The 17622-nt window shown below is 41.5% G+C and overlaps 1 protein-coding gene across 1 annotated transcript in view; it reads left to right on the top strand.

Annotated features, from left to right (window-relative positions):
• The window catches only part of SLC12A8 (solute carrier family 12 member 8), a 130392-nt gene extending 116280 nt beyond the window's left edge, over window positions 1–14112 (top strand). The window contains exons 11-14 of the mRNA XM_069471981.1: window positions 3265–3362; window positions 3929–4046; window positions 9849–9909; window positions 13689–14112. Of these exons, the coding sequence (XP_069328082.1) occupies window positions 3265–3362; window positions 3929–4046; window positions 9849–9909; window positions 13689–13851 (440 nt within the window). The 3' untranslated portion in view covers window positions 13852–14112. The remainder of the gene's footprint in view (window positions 1–3264; window positions 3363–3928; window positions 4047–9848; window positions 9910–13688) is intronic.
• Window positions 14113–17622: the final 3510 nt, after the last annotated feature.

Below are 17622 nucleotides of genomic sequence, written 5' to 3'. Positions count from 1 at the left end.
TGCCATGTGCAAAGAAAGTTGAAACTGAGTTACCAGATTTCAGGCAGAGGAAGGAGAAGGTGCATGGAGGAGAGGCATACATTCTCTTAAAGACGTTGGCCCAGAAGTGGCACTCACCATTTCTGTTCACATTCTGTTAGTGAGAACTTAGCCACATTGCCACACCTGCAAGAAATCCCGGGAAATGTACTGTAGCTGTGGTCTGTACCACAGGAGCCCACTGCAGGAAGTGGATGCAAGATGAAAGTGGCTTGGATGAGGATGGGAGCCATGGAGGTGGTGAGGGGCGATCATACTCAGAACATATTTTGATGGTATAATCAGCAGGACTTACTGAGGGGGTAGATGCAGGTGTGAGAGAAAGAGAGGAGTCAGGATTCACTTACATGTTTGTGTACACGGTGGTGTCACTCAGATAAAGAAGACTTGGGGGGGAATAGATTTCTGTTTTAATTATGTTAAGTTTGAGGTGCTTATTAGCCAACTAAGGGGAAATATTGATAAGACAATGAAATATTCAAAGCTTAAGTTCAAGAGAGGGGTCAAGGATGATGTAAACTTGGAGTCATCAGCATATTGACAGTATTTAAAGCCATGGACTAGATGAGATCTCTTAAGAGTGGACACATATGGAAAAAAGAAGACTGCTGAGGACCGGATGTTGGGATACTCCAAATTTTCAGGTTGGAAGGAGGCAGTGAGCCAGTAAGAGGAGACTGAGAAAGAGTGGGCAGTGAGATAGGAGAGAAACCAGGAAAGTGAATCACCTTAGAGAAGAAAGTGTTTCAAGAAGGAGGAAGTGACCATGTGTGTCAGATGCTGTCTGAAAGGTCAAGTGGGATGAGGACTGGGAGTTGACCATTGAGTTTGAAAAGATTCAAATGATTGGCAACTTCAGTTAGAGTAGTTCTAGTGGAATGGTGTCTACAATGTTAAGAGTGGGTTGGGGAAATAACAGGACATAGAGATTGCACAGCAATTCTTTTGAAGAAGTTTGCTATAAGGGAGACAAAGAAATAGGGCAATAACTGGGGGGTGACCTGGCGTCATTTAGGTGGAAGGAATTACAGTGTATTTGTGTTTGATGGAAATGATACAGTAGGGGACAGAAAAATTGACTGTGTGAGAGCAACATCCTTGAACAGGCCAGAGGGGATGGGATCCAGGGCACAAGGGCAGGGACGGGCCTTAGGTAGGAGCAGTGTAAAAGGAGGGAAGGCAGAACAGAGTGTACAGATGCAAGTGGGTCGGGAGATTTGGTGATGAGAGCCTATGAAGTTCTCTTTGGAGAGGAGAGCTTGTAAATGTGTTACATCAGACAGTAGGAGAATTAGTTGCCTGGGTATGAGACTGCTGAGGAATGCTGAAGTGTGGAAGCAGATGTATATGCAAGGGAGTGCTGATAATCTTGGACCATGGGACCTAAGCTAGGTAAGAGAGCAGTGAAAACAGGAGGTAGGTGATGGAAAGCAAAAACATAGTAGGGCAAATTGTCTAAAGGTCCTTCTGTAGACCCATGAATAGTTGTAGGGAGGAACAGCAGAGCAGATGAGCTAAAAAAAATTTTTTTAGAGGAGCTTATGGGGTGAGAGTAGATTGCTTAAAATTATAATTTAGGAAGTGTAAGTTTGTTGGTAATGACAAACCTCAAGTGTGGCTAAGAGAGTTGATGGTTGAAGTGAATAAAAGAAAAGATTGTTGGAGTGAGGCTTTCAAGGAACTGCAAAAGCAGGGCATTAAATGAGTTCTTTATGTAGAAGTCACTAGAATGCTGATGGGTGGTGATAGAAAGATGGTGAGCCAGGGGCTGAAATCTTTAACAAGAGTGGGGGTGACTAAGGAGCTGGTAAAGGGCTTTAATGATAAAGGAGAGAGCATGAAATAGTCTGAAATAGGCCTGCACTCACAGGGGCCAGGTCATAAAGCCACAGTGACCAGAGAGAATGGAAGGCTTGGACCAGGAATACTTAGTGAGTCCCACTGCACACCAAGCTCACGCTCCAGGTGGATGTGGACCCTGCCCTCATAAAGCATATTACCCAGTGGGTGTAGAAACACATAAATAAATATACAACTATAAATAATGGCAAGTGCTCTGAAGGAAAAGAAACAGGTCATGAGGGAATAAATTTCGATTTTGTTGTGGGGCCGATTTCTGTGAGGAAGTACTATCTGAGCTGAGACCTGAGCCGTGAGTAGGAGCTAGACAAGCAGAGGGCTAGGGGATCTGGGAGAAGTGGGTCCCAGCTACCTTCCAGGGGCCAAGAAAATATCAGAAGTGGCTGAGATGGGGAAGGAGACTGGCATATGAGACAGGATCTGGACACATAGTGAAGAGGGAGGAGCTGGCACAGTCAAGGCAGTTTGGCTGCAGCAGAAATTTGGTATTGGAGAATAGAGAAAGCACCCGTTAGGTAGCTGTCAACCACATTTCCTGAGCAACAAACTATGAAGGCTGAGCATACCTGAAGGTTTAGTGTTGAAATGAAGTAAAAACATACAGCAAAGTTAATCCAACATATCATTTGTTTGAAACACTATTGTTGTGTTCATGGTAATTAGACCATGTTGTTAAACACTCTAGATGCATTTTCATGGCTAAATTGAGCATTTCTGGAACGAACTATAAACCAGGAAGGCAGAGCTGAGAAGCCTGGTTGTGTCTGAAATCCGTGGAGGACAAGGAGGAACCACACATTTGTTTATTGTCCGAGACCTTTCCCTTCGGCCACCTTAACTGCCAGAGGAAGGAATCAGAGGAGCTATTCTCCCTCCCTCTCTCTCTCTTTCATCAGTTATGGTCTATACCTGAGACCACGCTAACCTGAGCAACCTTCACAGCCAGAAGGTAGCAGAGACCATCTCACAGTAGAAAGAAACCAGCATGGCCCAACAGTCCTAGTGGTCACACCTGGGAGCCAAGAATACTGATGTCCAATTTCCCACTGTACCCCCTTACATCTAAAAAACAGGGGAGATCTGAAGTTTCTGTTCCCCAGACAACAGACCTGGACAGACGTGCAGCGGGTTTTAGAGGAGCTTTCCTCTCCTCTCTGTTTCTCCCTTGCCTTCTTTCTCAGATCCTTGGCTGGTGGGAGGTCTTAAACATTTCTTTCTTCCTTCTCCAACAGCAAGTACTAGCAGTTGTCTTTTAGGCTAAGCTACAAAGCTGGGGAAGAGGAGCTCATAAATATTTGCTCATAAAAACAGAAGACAGTTTGTTAGCAAATTGAAAGCCAAGGATTTGGCTAATTTATTTTTTAGATTTCTTCCTGAAGTCCAGGCGCCAGAAACAAGATATCCAGAGGAGACCAACTTCTTTCTACAGCCACATGTGTAACCCCTGGGTCTCCCTGTTGGGGGTGAGTAACTTCATCTTGATCTTGATTGTCCTTGGGACATAATTCAGGTGGAGATATGTGATGTTGGCAGGGTTGAGGGCAGGGAGACAGGAAAGAGGGAGAGCTTAATTAGAAGCAATATGATTTAATTACCTGTTGTATTAGAACTGAGATGAAACTACATATGGCAAGATTACATTTATTTAATGAACCACTTATTTTAACCAATGATTTACTTTCAAATAATTAATAGTCTCTTATAACCTCTGTGTTACTGAATTTCTAGGCCCACCAAATTAGCATAATTTCATCCTATTTGTTTCTTGTAGGGAGGAATGGGACAAGGAGCTAGGAAAGAATATCTATTTGCTGATAGCTTTGATTAAAAGGTTAGTTTTGGAGGATGTCTTCCCAATTAACTGCGTAAGTGAGGTTCTTTAAATTATGAGTGAATGTCAATTATTCAGACTTTTGTAGTCATTAGAAATTGATGAGAGGGACTACTGTTTCTTAAGGCCCTAGCCTATGGCTTGCCTATCATGTGGAAAGCCATTAGGTGACTTGCCTTTCCCACTCTGTTTCTACAGGCTGTTGGGTCCCTTCTCATCATCTTTGTGATCCAGTGGGTCTATACCCTGGTTAACATGGGTGTTGCTGCCATTGTGTATTTCTACATTGGCCGGGCCAGTCCAGGGCTTCACCTTGGTAAGCAGCAGAGCCATTTTGCTACCACTTTCCTCATTCTTTTCAGCATTCATTGAAAAAAATGTTTTGAACACCTATTAAATGCCAGCACAGACTCAGATACGAATCCCATTTTCAAGTAGTTTATATTCTGGAAGAAGAACTATGACATATACATAAATGATTACAATGAAAAATAATAACAACTTATAAGGTTTATAAGATATGTAGAAGTAAAATGGATAATAGCACAAGAGCTAGCTTGAAGGAATGAAATGGAAGTACACTGTTATAAGTTTCTTGTACTATATATTGAGTACTATAATATCACCTAAACATAGATTATGGTAAGTTTAGGATGTATACTATAAACCCTAAAGCAACCACTAAAATAACACAACAAAGAATTATAGCTAAGCCAATAAAGGAGATGAAGTTGAATGAAAAAATATGCAAATAAAAATAAAGCAGAAAAAGAAGAAAAAGATATTAAAGGACATATGGGACAAACAAAAAGCAAATAGCAAGATGGTTTATATATATGGCATATATGGGGTTTATATATACAAACCTAGTCATATCAATAATCATACTAAATATAGATGGTCTAAACAATTAAATGTCAGTGATTGTCAGATTGAATAAAAAAGCATGATCCAATTATATGCTGCCTACAAGAAACCTCTTTTAACTATAAAGACACAAACAGGTTAAAAGTAAAAGGATGGAAAAGATATACCAGGCTAATACTAATCCAAAGAAAGCCAGAGTGGCTATATTAACATCAGACAAAGTGATTTTAGAGAAAATATTACAAGGATAAAGAGGGTCATTTTATAAAGATTAAAGGGAAAAATTCATCAGGAGGACAAAATGAGGCTTAACAGTTACACACTTAAAAATAGAACATTGAACTACATAAAGCAAAACATGATAGACTACAAGAAGAAATAGAAAAGTTCACAGTCACAGTCAGAAATTTCAAATCCTCTCTCCCAATAATTGATAAAACAAATAGGCATAAAATCAGTAAGACTATAGAAGACTTGAATAATGCTATCAACAAACCTGACCTGATATTTATAGAACACTGCACTCAACAAGAGCAGAATATACATTCTTTTTAAGCATCCATGAAACATTTACCAGGATAGACCATATTTTAGGACATAAAAATGTTTCAATAAATTAAAAGATATTGAAGTCAATTTAAAAAAAAGTATGTTCTCTGACCAAAAGGGGAAATAATTAGAAATAAATAACAGAAAAATAGAGGAAAATACCCAACTGTTTAGTAATGAAATAACATTAAAAACAAACAAACAAACCTACAGAAACTAAATAACCCATGTGTCACAAAAGAAAGCAGAAATGAAATTACAAAGCATTTTGAACTGAATAAAAATGAAAATACAGCATATCAAAATTGTAGGATGTAGCTAGCTTAGTATATAAAGGAAATTTATAGTATCACATGCTTATATTAGAAAAGAAGAAGGCAGGCATGGTTTACTTACTCCTATAGCCCCAGCTACTGGGGGGCTGAGGCAGGAGGATCATTTGAGCCCAGGAATTTGAGGTTGCAGTGAGCTATGATAGTGCCCAGCCTGGGCAACAGGGCAAGAGAAAGACCCTGTCTCAAAAAAAAAAAAAAGAAGTTGCAGTGATGATACCACTGCACTCTAGTCAGGGTGACAGAGCAAGACTCTGTCTCAAAAAAAAAAAAAAAAAAAAAAGAAAAAGAAAAGAAAAGGAAAAGAAAGAAAGAAGAGAGTTCTCAAATCAGTGACCCTAGCTTCCAACTTAAGAAACTAGAAAAAGCAGTACAAATTAAATCTAAAATAAGAAGAAAAAAAGAAACCATAAAGGTCAACATAGAAATCAATAAAAATATAGAACAGAAAAAAATAGAGAATGCCAATGCAACAAAAAACTGGTTACATGACAAGATCAATAAAATTGATAAACCTCTGGCCAAACTGATCAGAATAAAAGGAGGAACAAATTACCAATACCAGGAATGTGTGAGATGACATCACGATTCTACAGATATTAAAAGTGAAATAAAGGAATATTATAAACAGCTTTATGTCAATAGATTTGACAACTTAGATTAATTGGACAAATTCCGTGAAATGTACAGATTACCAAAGCTCACTCAAGAAGAAATAGATATAAGGCTGTTCAGGTAATCTATTAACAAATTAAATTGGTCATTAGAAACCTTCTCACAAAGAAAACTTTAGGCCTAAACCCTTTTAAAAACTACATACTGACATGTCTCATAAATATAGATAGATGCACAAAGTCTTAACAGAATTTTAACAAATTGAATTTAACGATATATAAAAAGAGTAATACATCATGACCAAGTGGGTTTATCTCAGCAATGCAAAGTTGTTTTAACATTTGAAATTAATCAATGTAATTCACCATGTTTACAGATGAGAAAAGGAAAACTACAAAACATTTTGAAGAAGAAAATAAAGACTAAATTAAAGAAATAAAAGAAGAGATATTCATGAATTGGAAGACTCAATATTCTTAAAATGTCAATTGTCTCCAAATTGTTATATAGATTCAACTCAATCACAGTCAAAATCTCAATTCCTTTTTTGTAGAAATTGTCAAGCAGATTCTAAAATATTTGTATGGAAATGCAAAGGACCTAGAATAGCCTAACTAACTTTGTCAAAGAAGAACAAAGTTGGAAGACTTGCACCTTCTGATTTGAAAATTGATTATAAAGCTCAGGTCCTCAAGACAGTGTGATGTCTTATCTAACAAGCTAGACAAGTAAGTCAATGGACTGTAGAGAGTTCAGAACTTGACCTATACACATATGGTTAATTGATTTTCAAAAAAGATGCAAAGGAAATTCAGTGGAAGGAAAGAATAGTCTTTACAACAAATGACACTGGAACAATTGAACATCCATATGCAAAAGGTAAACTTCAACTCATATATCATACCATGTAAAAATAACTTAAAATGGATATTAGAACTAAATGTAAAATCTGAAACTATAAAATATCTAAAAGAAAATATAAGAGAAAACTTTTGTGACTGTAAGTTAGGCAAAGATTTCTTAGGCACAACACCAGAAGCAGGAAAAAAATTGATAAATTGGACTTCATCAAAATTAAGGACTTCTGATCTTCAAAAAACACTGAAAATGTAATGCAAAGATAAGCCATAGACCATGAGAAAATATTAGCAGATCATACATCTGATAAAGGACTTGCATTCAGAATACATAAAAACTCTCAAAACCCAATAAGAAAAGAAAAAACAAACAAAAATAGGCAAAAGTTTTAAATAAACTTCACCAAAGAAGACACATGAATGGCAAATATGCACATGAAAAGATGCTCAACGTCATTAGCATTAGGGAAATTAAAACCACAATATGATACTACTACACACCTATTAGAATGACTAAAATTAAAAATACTAACTATACCAAGTATTGGCAAGGATGTAGAGCAACTACAACTATCATATACTGCTAGTGGGAATGTAAAATGATACAACCACTTTGTAAAATGGTTTGACAGTTTATTAAAATGTTAAACATATACCTGCTATATGACCCAGCCATTGCACTCATAGGTATTTGCCCAAGAGAACTGAAAGGATATTGCCATACAAAAACATGTACATTAATAATCGTAGCATAATAATTGTAATAGCCAAAAACTGGACACAACCCAAATGTCCATCAACAGGTGACTCTATAAATAAATTGTGGCATATCCATACAATGGCATATACTTGATAGTAAAAAAGAATGAACTATTGATACATGAATTATACTGAGTAAAAGAAACCAGACAAAAAGGATGCATAGTGTATTATATTATAAAATATATATATGTAGTTATTGAAAATGTAAACTAATCTATAGTGACAGCAGATCAGTAGATGCCTTTGGATGGGGTGGGTGGGGATACCTGGGAGGCTGGTCTTTTGAAGTGGCTCGTGGAAACTTTGGGAGGTGATAGATACATTCATTATCTTGCTTGTATGATGGTTTCACAGTGAATATGTATATATGTCAACACAGACCAAATTGTACACTTTAAATACAGATGCTCCTCAATTTACAATGGTGTTATATACCAATAAACTCATCATTAAGTCAAAATTATCCCAAGTTGAAAATGCAGTTAGGGCAGGCACAGTGGCTCACACTTGTAATCTCAGCATTTTGGGAGGATGAGATGAGAGGATCGCTTGAGGCTAAAAGTTTGAGACCAGCCTAGGCAACACAGCAAGACCCTGTCTCTATAAAAAATTTAAAAATTAGCCAGGCATAGTGGTATACACCTGTAGTCTCTGCTACTCAGAAGGCTGAGGCAGAAGAGGATCATTTGAGCCCAGGAGTTGGAGGCTGCAGTGAGCTATGATGACACCACTGCACTCCAGCCTGGGCAACAGAGTGGGAAAAGGCCTGAAATGCCAGAGCATCATGATTACAGAATATAAGAAAATATAGTCAATACACAGTTTATTGTACATCAATTGTTCCTCAATAATAAAGCTGTTTAAAAAATATATTACAAACCCCTTTTCAGTAACATTCTCTGATGCCCCAATTTAAAATAAATCAATTAGTTTCGAGTTCTGACTAAATCAGATGGATCATAACAATTTAGGCAAACTAAAAAAAAATATTCTTCAGAATTAGAATAGTTTGATGTATATTTTTGAAAGAAATGCACTCAAAACACGTCAAGCTACACGTGCATTAAAAATAATGATTTAGAGATACAGCAATGCTTAGAAGGGATCTTTATATCAGCTAATTTCATGGATACAATATATTGTAATTAACGTAGTGATTATTTCAGTGATTGCTTCTGAATTTCTTTTGAAAAGTTTGATCTTAAAAAATTTAAATATTTACCAGAAATCTATTCACAGGAAAGTATGAAATCAAATTTCAGGCCAATGTCCATCTAAAATTTGGATGATTTAGAATCTAAATGATCACACTTAAGTAGGGTCAGTTAATAAAATGCTTATGCTTATTTTCTTCCTTCTGACAATCTCAAAATATATTGGTAATCTTTTCCTGGCAATTACAGGTATTAAAGCAGATCTGAAATTTATCCTCCCTTGAACTATAAGAACCCTAAAAGATATTGCGTAAACCCATGTTATCAGCTGCATGTTGTTGACCTTAGGGATGGGTTTCTACGAAAAGATTGACAAACCCTATGCAAGTCGGTGTCTGACATCAAGAGTATTTGGCCAGTATCAACAACAATCTCACTTCAAAATTCAGCTCTAACATTTCTGCATGTTGATCTATTTGATTCACACCTGTTGAAAACTTCCTCAGTGCCAGATCCTGTGAAGTACTTGAGGGTTACAAGGATGAAAGAAACATGTTCCCTATTCTCAAAGAGTATAGGGTCTAGTAGGGGATTTTATAGCATGCATTCAACACATATCACTGTGAATCTAAGAAAAAACATTATCAAACAGTTTTTAATTCCTAAGACTGAAGTTAGCAAGTTCTCTGCATTTTTCTTCATAGCACTTTATCTAGTTTCTTTTGGGGGATTTTGAAGTTTAGAAATAAATTTTTCAAAAGTACACATGGGTGCAAAGTCCATTATAGGCTGATGTCATGGAGTATTACAATGAATGTTGTTTGGTTAGACTGAAAAAGGAAAAAAAAATGTGCTAATTTTGCGTGTGTGTGTGTGTGTGTGTGTGTGTGTCTTGGGGATATGAGTTCATGCTGTTAAATCTGGAATTATAGATGCATATGTAGAGCCTTCATAAATATGTACATGTATGTCTTCTCTGCAGGATCAGCCTCCAACTTCAGCTTTTTCCGGTGGATGAGGTCTCTTCTGGTCCCTTCCTGCAGGTCTGTCCCAATCTGGGGCCACTACCAGGATGGATGAGTGTCCAGAGTCCTGGGAGGTGCTGAGAGTGCCCCCTTCCTGGCTGGGCTTGGGCCTGGCTTGTGGTGTGGGCACCTGACAACTGGGACCCTCCAGGAGACTCCGATGTTGCTCCTCTCCGCCCTCCATGACACCCGGCCCCCAGCTTCAGCTCAGTAGATGCTTCCTCTGGCTCATGTCCCCGTCCCTTCTTATCTTCAGTCATCGTGAGCAGAGGCTTTATTTAAAATCTGATTGCTGAGGTGATAAGTCAAGAGAGCTACTCTCAGTGAGTTTACAGTCTAAGCCACGTTGGCATCAATACGTAATCACGCACGAGATTAAAGCCCAAAGGAAATGTAAAGCCAGGACACACATTCTTCCATCTCTGAGTCAGAGGTATTTAGTAGTTGATGTGACTGTGCAGAGGCCAAGTACAGAAATTAAGTAGAGATCTCTGTGGGACTTCAACGTCCAGATACCCAGGGCGAGGGAGCAAACCTTCCTGGGAGGCAGGAGGAGGCCTCATGGAGAAGGCAACATCCCCCGGTGCCACAGTCCCTTTCCTTCTCCCCCACTCTTGCAGTGCCGATGCGTCCTCGCCTTGTAAGGCCTCGGGATTTGGGGGAATGGCTCCCACCCTTCTGTCCATTTCAAAATCAGCGTGGGGCCAATGCTGCAGGCAGGGAAAATCCAGGCAGAACTCAACCCAATGTTTATTTGGTTTCGTTTTGTTGGTTTGTTTTTGAAACTCTGCATGTCAGGGTTGCACTTGCCAGTATTTCCACCTCCTGTCCCCAGACACTGCTAGTGGATCAGGGGACCTTTTCCTGATGATCCCAGGTGTAAGTTCAGAATCTTTTCCTTTCATTTTTTTTACTGTGGTAAAATACACAGAACACAAGATTTACCATCTTAACCATTTCTAAGTGTAGAGCTCAGTGGCGTTAAGTACCTTCGTATTGTTGTGAAACCATCACCACCATCCATCTCCAGAACCTTTCCATTTTCCCAAACTGAAACTCTGTACCCATTAAACAATAGTTCCCGTTCCCCAGAATCCTTTTAAAGACAACTCTTCACAAGCACTGCCAGCGCTACAGGAAATAGGACTGTGGGGCTAGAGCTTGGGATGAAGAGAAGGAGCAAGAACTGTAGAGGCCAACGGGGGAGAGGGCCCCAGCAAGGCATGCGGGGAGAACTCTGCAGCTGCTGGGGCTGGCTGGGCCCCGTGTCCTGTGTGGAGCTGTAGCAAGGGTGGGTGACCTCTCTGCCTCTCAAGGCACAAGGTTGGGTGGCCCTGGTCACGACACACCTACACTGACCTCCTTTCCCCTACAACCTAGTCCTGAGGGCACGTAGAGTTTAAGTGGAAACAGATTCTGTGTAGAAGCTGCCCACAGATTCTGCAGCTGCAAGTGGTGTGTGGGCGATAGGATTTGGCCTTGTCTGGTTTACAGGGATATTTTTAGTCATTTCTGGTTTTAAAGCCTAAAAATGGCCATAGGTCACCACTCCTTATGCTGTACTCTGAATTCCTGGGATTTCACCTCGAAGGTCACTGCAGTGCTATGTGGGAAGAAGAATGTATTAGGAGGAGATTATTCTTAGAAAAGGACAGTACTTTGGCTGGAACAGAACCTAATCCACACCATTCGTAACACAAGTCCCAGGTTCTCTGGGCTATGAAATGGGTGACAGAGGCCTCAGCTAGATCAGCATTAAACTTGCTGGCCTCACCGTGGCTGCGGGGAGATATTTTGGATGGTTACTCAGGAGGGTGAAAGGATTAAGAAAGGATGATTTATTTTAAAATAAATCACTATTTTGATTAATAATAATTGCAATAAGTATAATTATTATTAATCACATTTATTAATAATCATTATTCACAATGTGTATTTTCTACTGTGTCATTTTGAGCCCCCTCACTCCTACCAACTATAGCCCCAAATACCCTTCAACACCAAAGAAGATGACGACAAATGTAGAGTGTGTTCGGGCGGAAGGATCTGGCTGGGCTGCTTTCTCTGATGCACCTCCAGGCCCAGTGACTGTGTGAAGTTAAGCCTGACCTTGAGAAGGCTTTCTGTCCTGAAGCCCTAGCACCTGCCCAGATGAGGATTCTTAAGCCATTCTAGACTAGACAGTGAAGTATATTATGTCCCCAAACTCAGAAGGATGTAATGGTTTCACCTAAAAAAAAAAAAATAATGAAAGAAAAAAAGAATTAGCAAAAACAAAAACAAAATAAAAAGATATACTACATTGGCAAAAACACTTATACGTTCACTGGTATGGTATTTTTGTCACTTTCTAACCTTACTTTTTGGAGATTCAACCTTTATGGAACTTAATTGAGTTCTCAGAAGCCCTCAAGCTATATAATTTATTAATAGATATGTTCTCAACAAATGGCTGTAATGCCTTGGTCATGTGATCCAAACTCATAGAGCAAGATGTTTTGCCAGAGTCAGTTGAAGCTTTCTGCTAAGTTCCACAGATTTAGAACATTAGATGTCTACCTTCTAAAAATTCTCAAATATATTCCTGATTTAAACAATTAACATTTACTACTGGTAAAGTAGATGATTGTGTCAGAGTAAAATTTCTAAGAGGAAATCCATGCCTAAATTGTGACTCAGGACCTAACACAGACTGCGGGAGTGGAAAGAGGCCTGGGAAGATAAGAATATGGAGGCAAAAGGAGGCAGAGAGGTTTCCAGAAGCCACTAAGCTGATTAGGGGCAGAGCAGTGCCTGGGTCTATCTTCAGTGGCTGCCCTGACTGCCACTCTGAGCTTCCCTTGCTCCATTCCTCCTCCAGCACTTTCCCCGCATATCCCTAGCATTTCGTCACCACTTTGTTCCAACTCCAGCTGTGTGCAGAGACTGCAGTGACAATGGGATCTAGATGGACTTGCTCTTTGTCTTGAGGCCACCTTGGTGTGAAAAGCCTTTGCAGTTTCCGTCTTAGCTGTTTGCCATGTAAACCTGCATTCTGGAAATCATTCCTCATTCAACTGTCTTCCCAATCAATCAAAAAGAAGATTTCTCTTTTCTTTCTTCTCAGTTTTGCAGTCTTTCCATTCCGTTATTTCAAGCAAGGAAGGCCGGGCGTAGTGGCTCACGCCTCTAATCCTAGCACTTTGGGAGGCCAAGGCAGGAGGATCGCTTGAGCTCAGGAGTTCAGACCAGCCTGAGCAAGAGTGAGACACCTTGTCTCTACTGAAAAAAAAAAAAGAAAGAAAGAAAAATTAGCTGGGTGTCATGGCACATGCTTGTTGTCCCAGCTACTTGGGAGGCTGAAGCAGGAGGATCATTTGAGCCCAGGAATTTGAGGTTGCAGTGAGCTACGATGATGCCACTGCACTCTACCTGGGGCGATAGGGCCAGACTCTGTCTCAAAAAAAAAAAAAGGAAAGGAAAAGCTACAGAGCCCTAACATGACACGTTTGGGAAGGCATAATCTCTCTTTGTGGGTTACCTCCTATCAGGTAGGTAGTTTTATACTTTTCTACTTAAGAAGGGTAGACAGCACTCTCCTTATTTTATTTAATACTTAGTATTTCTCATACTTTGAGCTCATAGACTCTTGTACATGTAGCTTTCAACAATTATGTTTTGAACATCTAAATACATGTTGAATAATTAGGGCAACTGATGTTTTTGCAAATAATTTCTCCATCCTGAGTAGACTTGTCTCCCCTCTTCAGTCTCCACTTGTTCTCCTCTCACCGTCCTCTGTGTCTTTGTTGCTGTAGGAGCTTGCGGTCCCCCCAGGAGCAGATAATTTTGGCACCGTCCCTGGCCAGGGTTGACATGGCGATGACGCAGCTCACCCAGGAGAACGCAGACTTCGCCACTCGGGATCGCTACCACCACTCCTCCCTCGTGAGTCGGGAACAGCTGATGCCTCAGTACTAGACGCAGCGCTGGGACCTGCCTCTTTTGGCGCTGTCCTGCGCACAGTGGACGCAAGTCCCGTATCCTTTGTGGAGCTGCTTCTCCTCGGCAAGAGCCTCAAGGCCCGTCCTCCCACTGCTGCTTTGGACAGTGGAAACCTGCACTGTGGTCTGGAGCAGCATGGCCCACCCAGGGTGACATTAGAGTGGCAGTGGCTCTGCAGCACCACACCCAGTCTGAAGAGCTCCATGTGGGACACCGGGACCACCTATCAGGTGTGGAGAGCCAGATCCAGATTGCTTGTTCTGAGGGCCATAATAAATGCTTCTTTTATATTGTATCATATTACTTATTTTTGAATATATAATACACTCACGTGGTTCAAAATCCCAAAGTTAACCACATAGAGAGTGAAAAGTCTCCTCCCATCCTTGTTCCCTGTCTGCTCAGTTCCTGTCCCCTGGCCCAAAGGTGACCACTGTTCTCATGCAGACTTCCTGCATTTCTTTATCAATATACGAGCGAATAGGGATGTGGATTCTTATCTCTCTCTTTTTGCACACAAACGTAGCATGTTTTACACATGTTCTGCACCGTGCTTTTTCCCCTTAACAATCTATCTTGGAGACATTTCCATATCCATATATATGCAGTTTCCTCATTATTTTTCACTGTATATATGTGCTATAACTTATTTCACCAGTTCCACAATGATGGGCATTTGGACTCTTTCCAATCTTTTGCTATTACAATCAGTTCTGCAGTGAATATTCTTGCACGGATGTACAAGCATAAAGTATATCCATAGGAGAAATTCCTAAAATTTTGTATTTAACTGCAACTAGATTGTGTAAATAATAACATGAATCAGGTCTTGGCCCGGGTTCCCTGGGTAGCAGAAGTTTCCGAGCTACTGCTATATTGGAGAGTGCATCCAGGGAGGCAGGAGGGGGAGCGGAGGGGTGAAGCAGGAAGGAGGGTTAGCAACCACTGAGTATCAACTGGATGCTTGGTCTCCAGGGAAAGGACTCTTCTGAGAGCCTACAGGAACATCAGACGTAGGAAGGGATCAGAACTTACTCACTGGTTTCTGTTTCTTATGATGAAAGGTTAGCTTTGAGTGGGCATTAACCACCCCTACAATTGTGATTTGCACATGCATGAGTGCCTAGCAGTTCTGCAGCACGCAGGAACTGGCTGGAGCCCGCCCAGAACTGGTTGTTGCAGTGGCGGCTGAGGTGGAACAAGTGGCATCGGCCCCAGAGACAGGTGGGGCAGAGAGGATCTGAGGTTGCACATTAAGAGCTGTTACATATGGCCTGTATATTGACAAAGGTCAGTAGCAAGTACAGGTTGTCAGAAAGACAAAACGTGCATGTCATTGGATTATTCAGACACTGGATCATTCTTACTTATCTAAAGGATGCCCCCAAATGTCAGCACGGTTGGTATATATGACAGTGAGACTAGCAACATTTTCGAAGATAGACAGAGAGGCAGATTCCTGGCCTAAAGGTTTTACCAAGGAGTCCACAGTTGTAGGTGATAATGTCTGAACAAGTGAAGATTGTATCAGACCAGCTGAGACCATGAATGTCTCCCCTTAGGCCAAGCTGTTTAAAGATTGATCCATCTGATGATCCATCCCCCACCTACCCACTCACCCATCATTGATCCATCCACCCACACATTGATCTACTTACCTACCCATCCATCCATCCATCATCCATCCATCCACGGCTGGAGGCACTACACATATAACTTTGTAGATAGGTGCCGGAAACCACCTCATCTGAGTCAGTACGCCTCATCAATCTCAGAGCTTTATAACATAAAAATATTATCACAGACCATTCAGATATAAACAGACTCCTAAGGTACCACCCTCAAACTTTCAGGATGAGTACAGCCCAATCCCAGAGCATTCTTAGACTCAGGGCTAGGAGCCACCACCCTGTGTGCCTAAAGAATGAGGAGGGAAGTCTGAAGAATGATAAATATCTATCCTCAAAATTTCATAGGGCTTTATTCAAAAAAATCAGTTTGCATGATCTAGGCCCAGGGAAAATCCAGCTTCAGATCTGCTCCTTCCCTGATAAGTGTGTTATTGTTTCTGCTCTCCTTGCTCTGGGGGAGCTGGGGGCCCCCGCTGAGACTAGGCCAGCAGGGGCAGAGGCTGAGGAACCCACCAAGTATGCAGAGCTCCAGCTGTACCCAGAGCTGCTGGAGTGGGTTGTGGGGGGCAGTGTGAAGACAGGAACAAAATGAATGGCACACAAGGTCCTGATGTATTACTTTCTTATTGCTGCTGTAACAAACTACCACAAATTTAGTGGCTTAAAATGGCACACATTTATTTTCTTATACTTCTAGAGGTCAGAAATCTGAAATGGGTCTCACTGGGCTAAAGTCAAGGCATGGACAGGGCTGCGTCCCTCTGGAGGTGCTAGCGGGCATCTGTTTCTCGCTTGTTCCTGCTTGTGGAAGTGCCTTCATTCCTTGGTTGGGCCCTTTTGTCTCCAAAGCCAGCAGTCAGCAGCCACACCTCCTCCCCCTCTGCTCCTGCCATCACTTGTCCCTCTCTGGCCCTCCTGCCTCCCTCTTCTGCGTGCGTGGCTCCTCCAGCATGAGCTCCCGTCTCAAAACCCTTCACCCGATCACATCTGCACAGCCCCTCTGCCCCGTAAGTGATATCTTCACAGGTTCTGGGGATGAGCACCCAGCTGTCTTTGCAGGGGCATCCTTCTGCCTGCCACACGTGACTCGGGGGCTGGGGAGCTGCACAGAGGAGAGGGCTGGAGCGTAGTAAACACAAGTGTACGGTGCAGCCGGGCGACGCTGCAAGACGGATCCATGAGTGCCGGGGAGACGATGAGAGGGGAAGAAATCCAGGAATCTTCTTGGAGGAAGCGGGCTGTGAACCATTTGGTGAGAGGGTATAGCAAGGCTCTGAACCAAGGGAATGAGGTGGACAAAGACACAGGAGGCAGAAGGACCCAAGCCAGAGAGAGCAGCTCATATTCAGCCTGACAATTCTTCCTACCTTTACTTTAAGTGGGCTCGTGTGAGAGGGAATTGGGTGCAGTTTCACATTCATGGTGTTTGGGGAAGAAAATAAATCTGTTTGAACCCTGGCTCTACCACTTACTAGCTCTGTGACCTTGGGCAGGCGTCTTAATTTCCTTCAGCTTTGGTTTCCTCCTCTGTAAAATGGGAATTATAATTCCCACCTGCCTCCACGTGGAGTGGTGAGTACTAAATAAAATGAAACTCACATTTTTTTTGGAGGAGATAAAGAGGGGGTGTGGGCGAGGTGCAGCGGAGTGTCTTAAACACATTCTCCTACCACCCCTGCTGATTCTATGTCACTTACTGCAGGCAACACAGAAAGAATAAAAAACCCCAAACCATGAGAACTGCAGTGCTTTTGGCACCTGCTAACCTGGAATTTCAGAGCACGGTGGAGCCCTACTGCTTGAGTAGGCCTTGCAGTATCTTGTGAGCCACAGACACAGCGGGACACCTTCCCTAGCAGAGAGCAGGAAACCTGCATGCCCACATCTGAGTGAGGGTCGTCCCCTGCCTGCCCCTGGCCCGCCCCTTTGGTCTATCACGTTCATTTGACCACTTCCCTATATCCCTCCTCCATTCAGCCCTCTCCCTCGCTTCATGGAGCCTTAGGAATTTTTCTTAAATACTAAAAAAACCTACCTCACTCTCTAGTTGTCTTGAACTAAGACGTACTCTAGAGCAAACAATGTGCTCCTTGCTGTGTCTGGTCCCCTCCAGGTC

This window comes from Eulemur rufifrons, chromosome 7, assembly GCF_041146395.1.
Source record: "Eulemur rufifrons isolate Redbay chromosome 7, OSU_ERuf_1, whole genome shotgun sequence".
Classification (NCBI taxonomy): Eukaryota; Metazoa; Chordata; class Mammalia; order Primates; family Lemuridae; genus Eulemur; species Eulemur rufifrons.
This window is presented reverse-complemented; position numbering and strand designations above follow the sequence as displayed.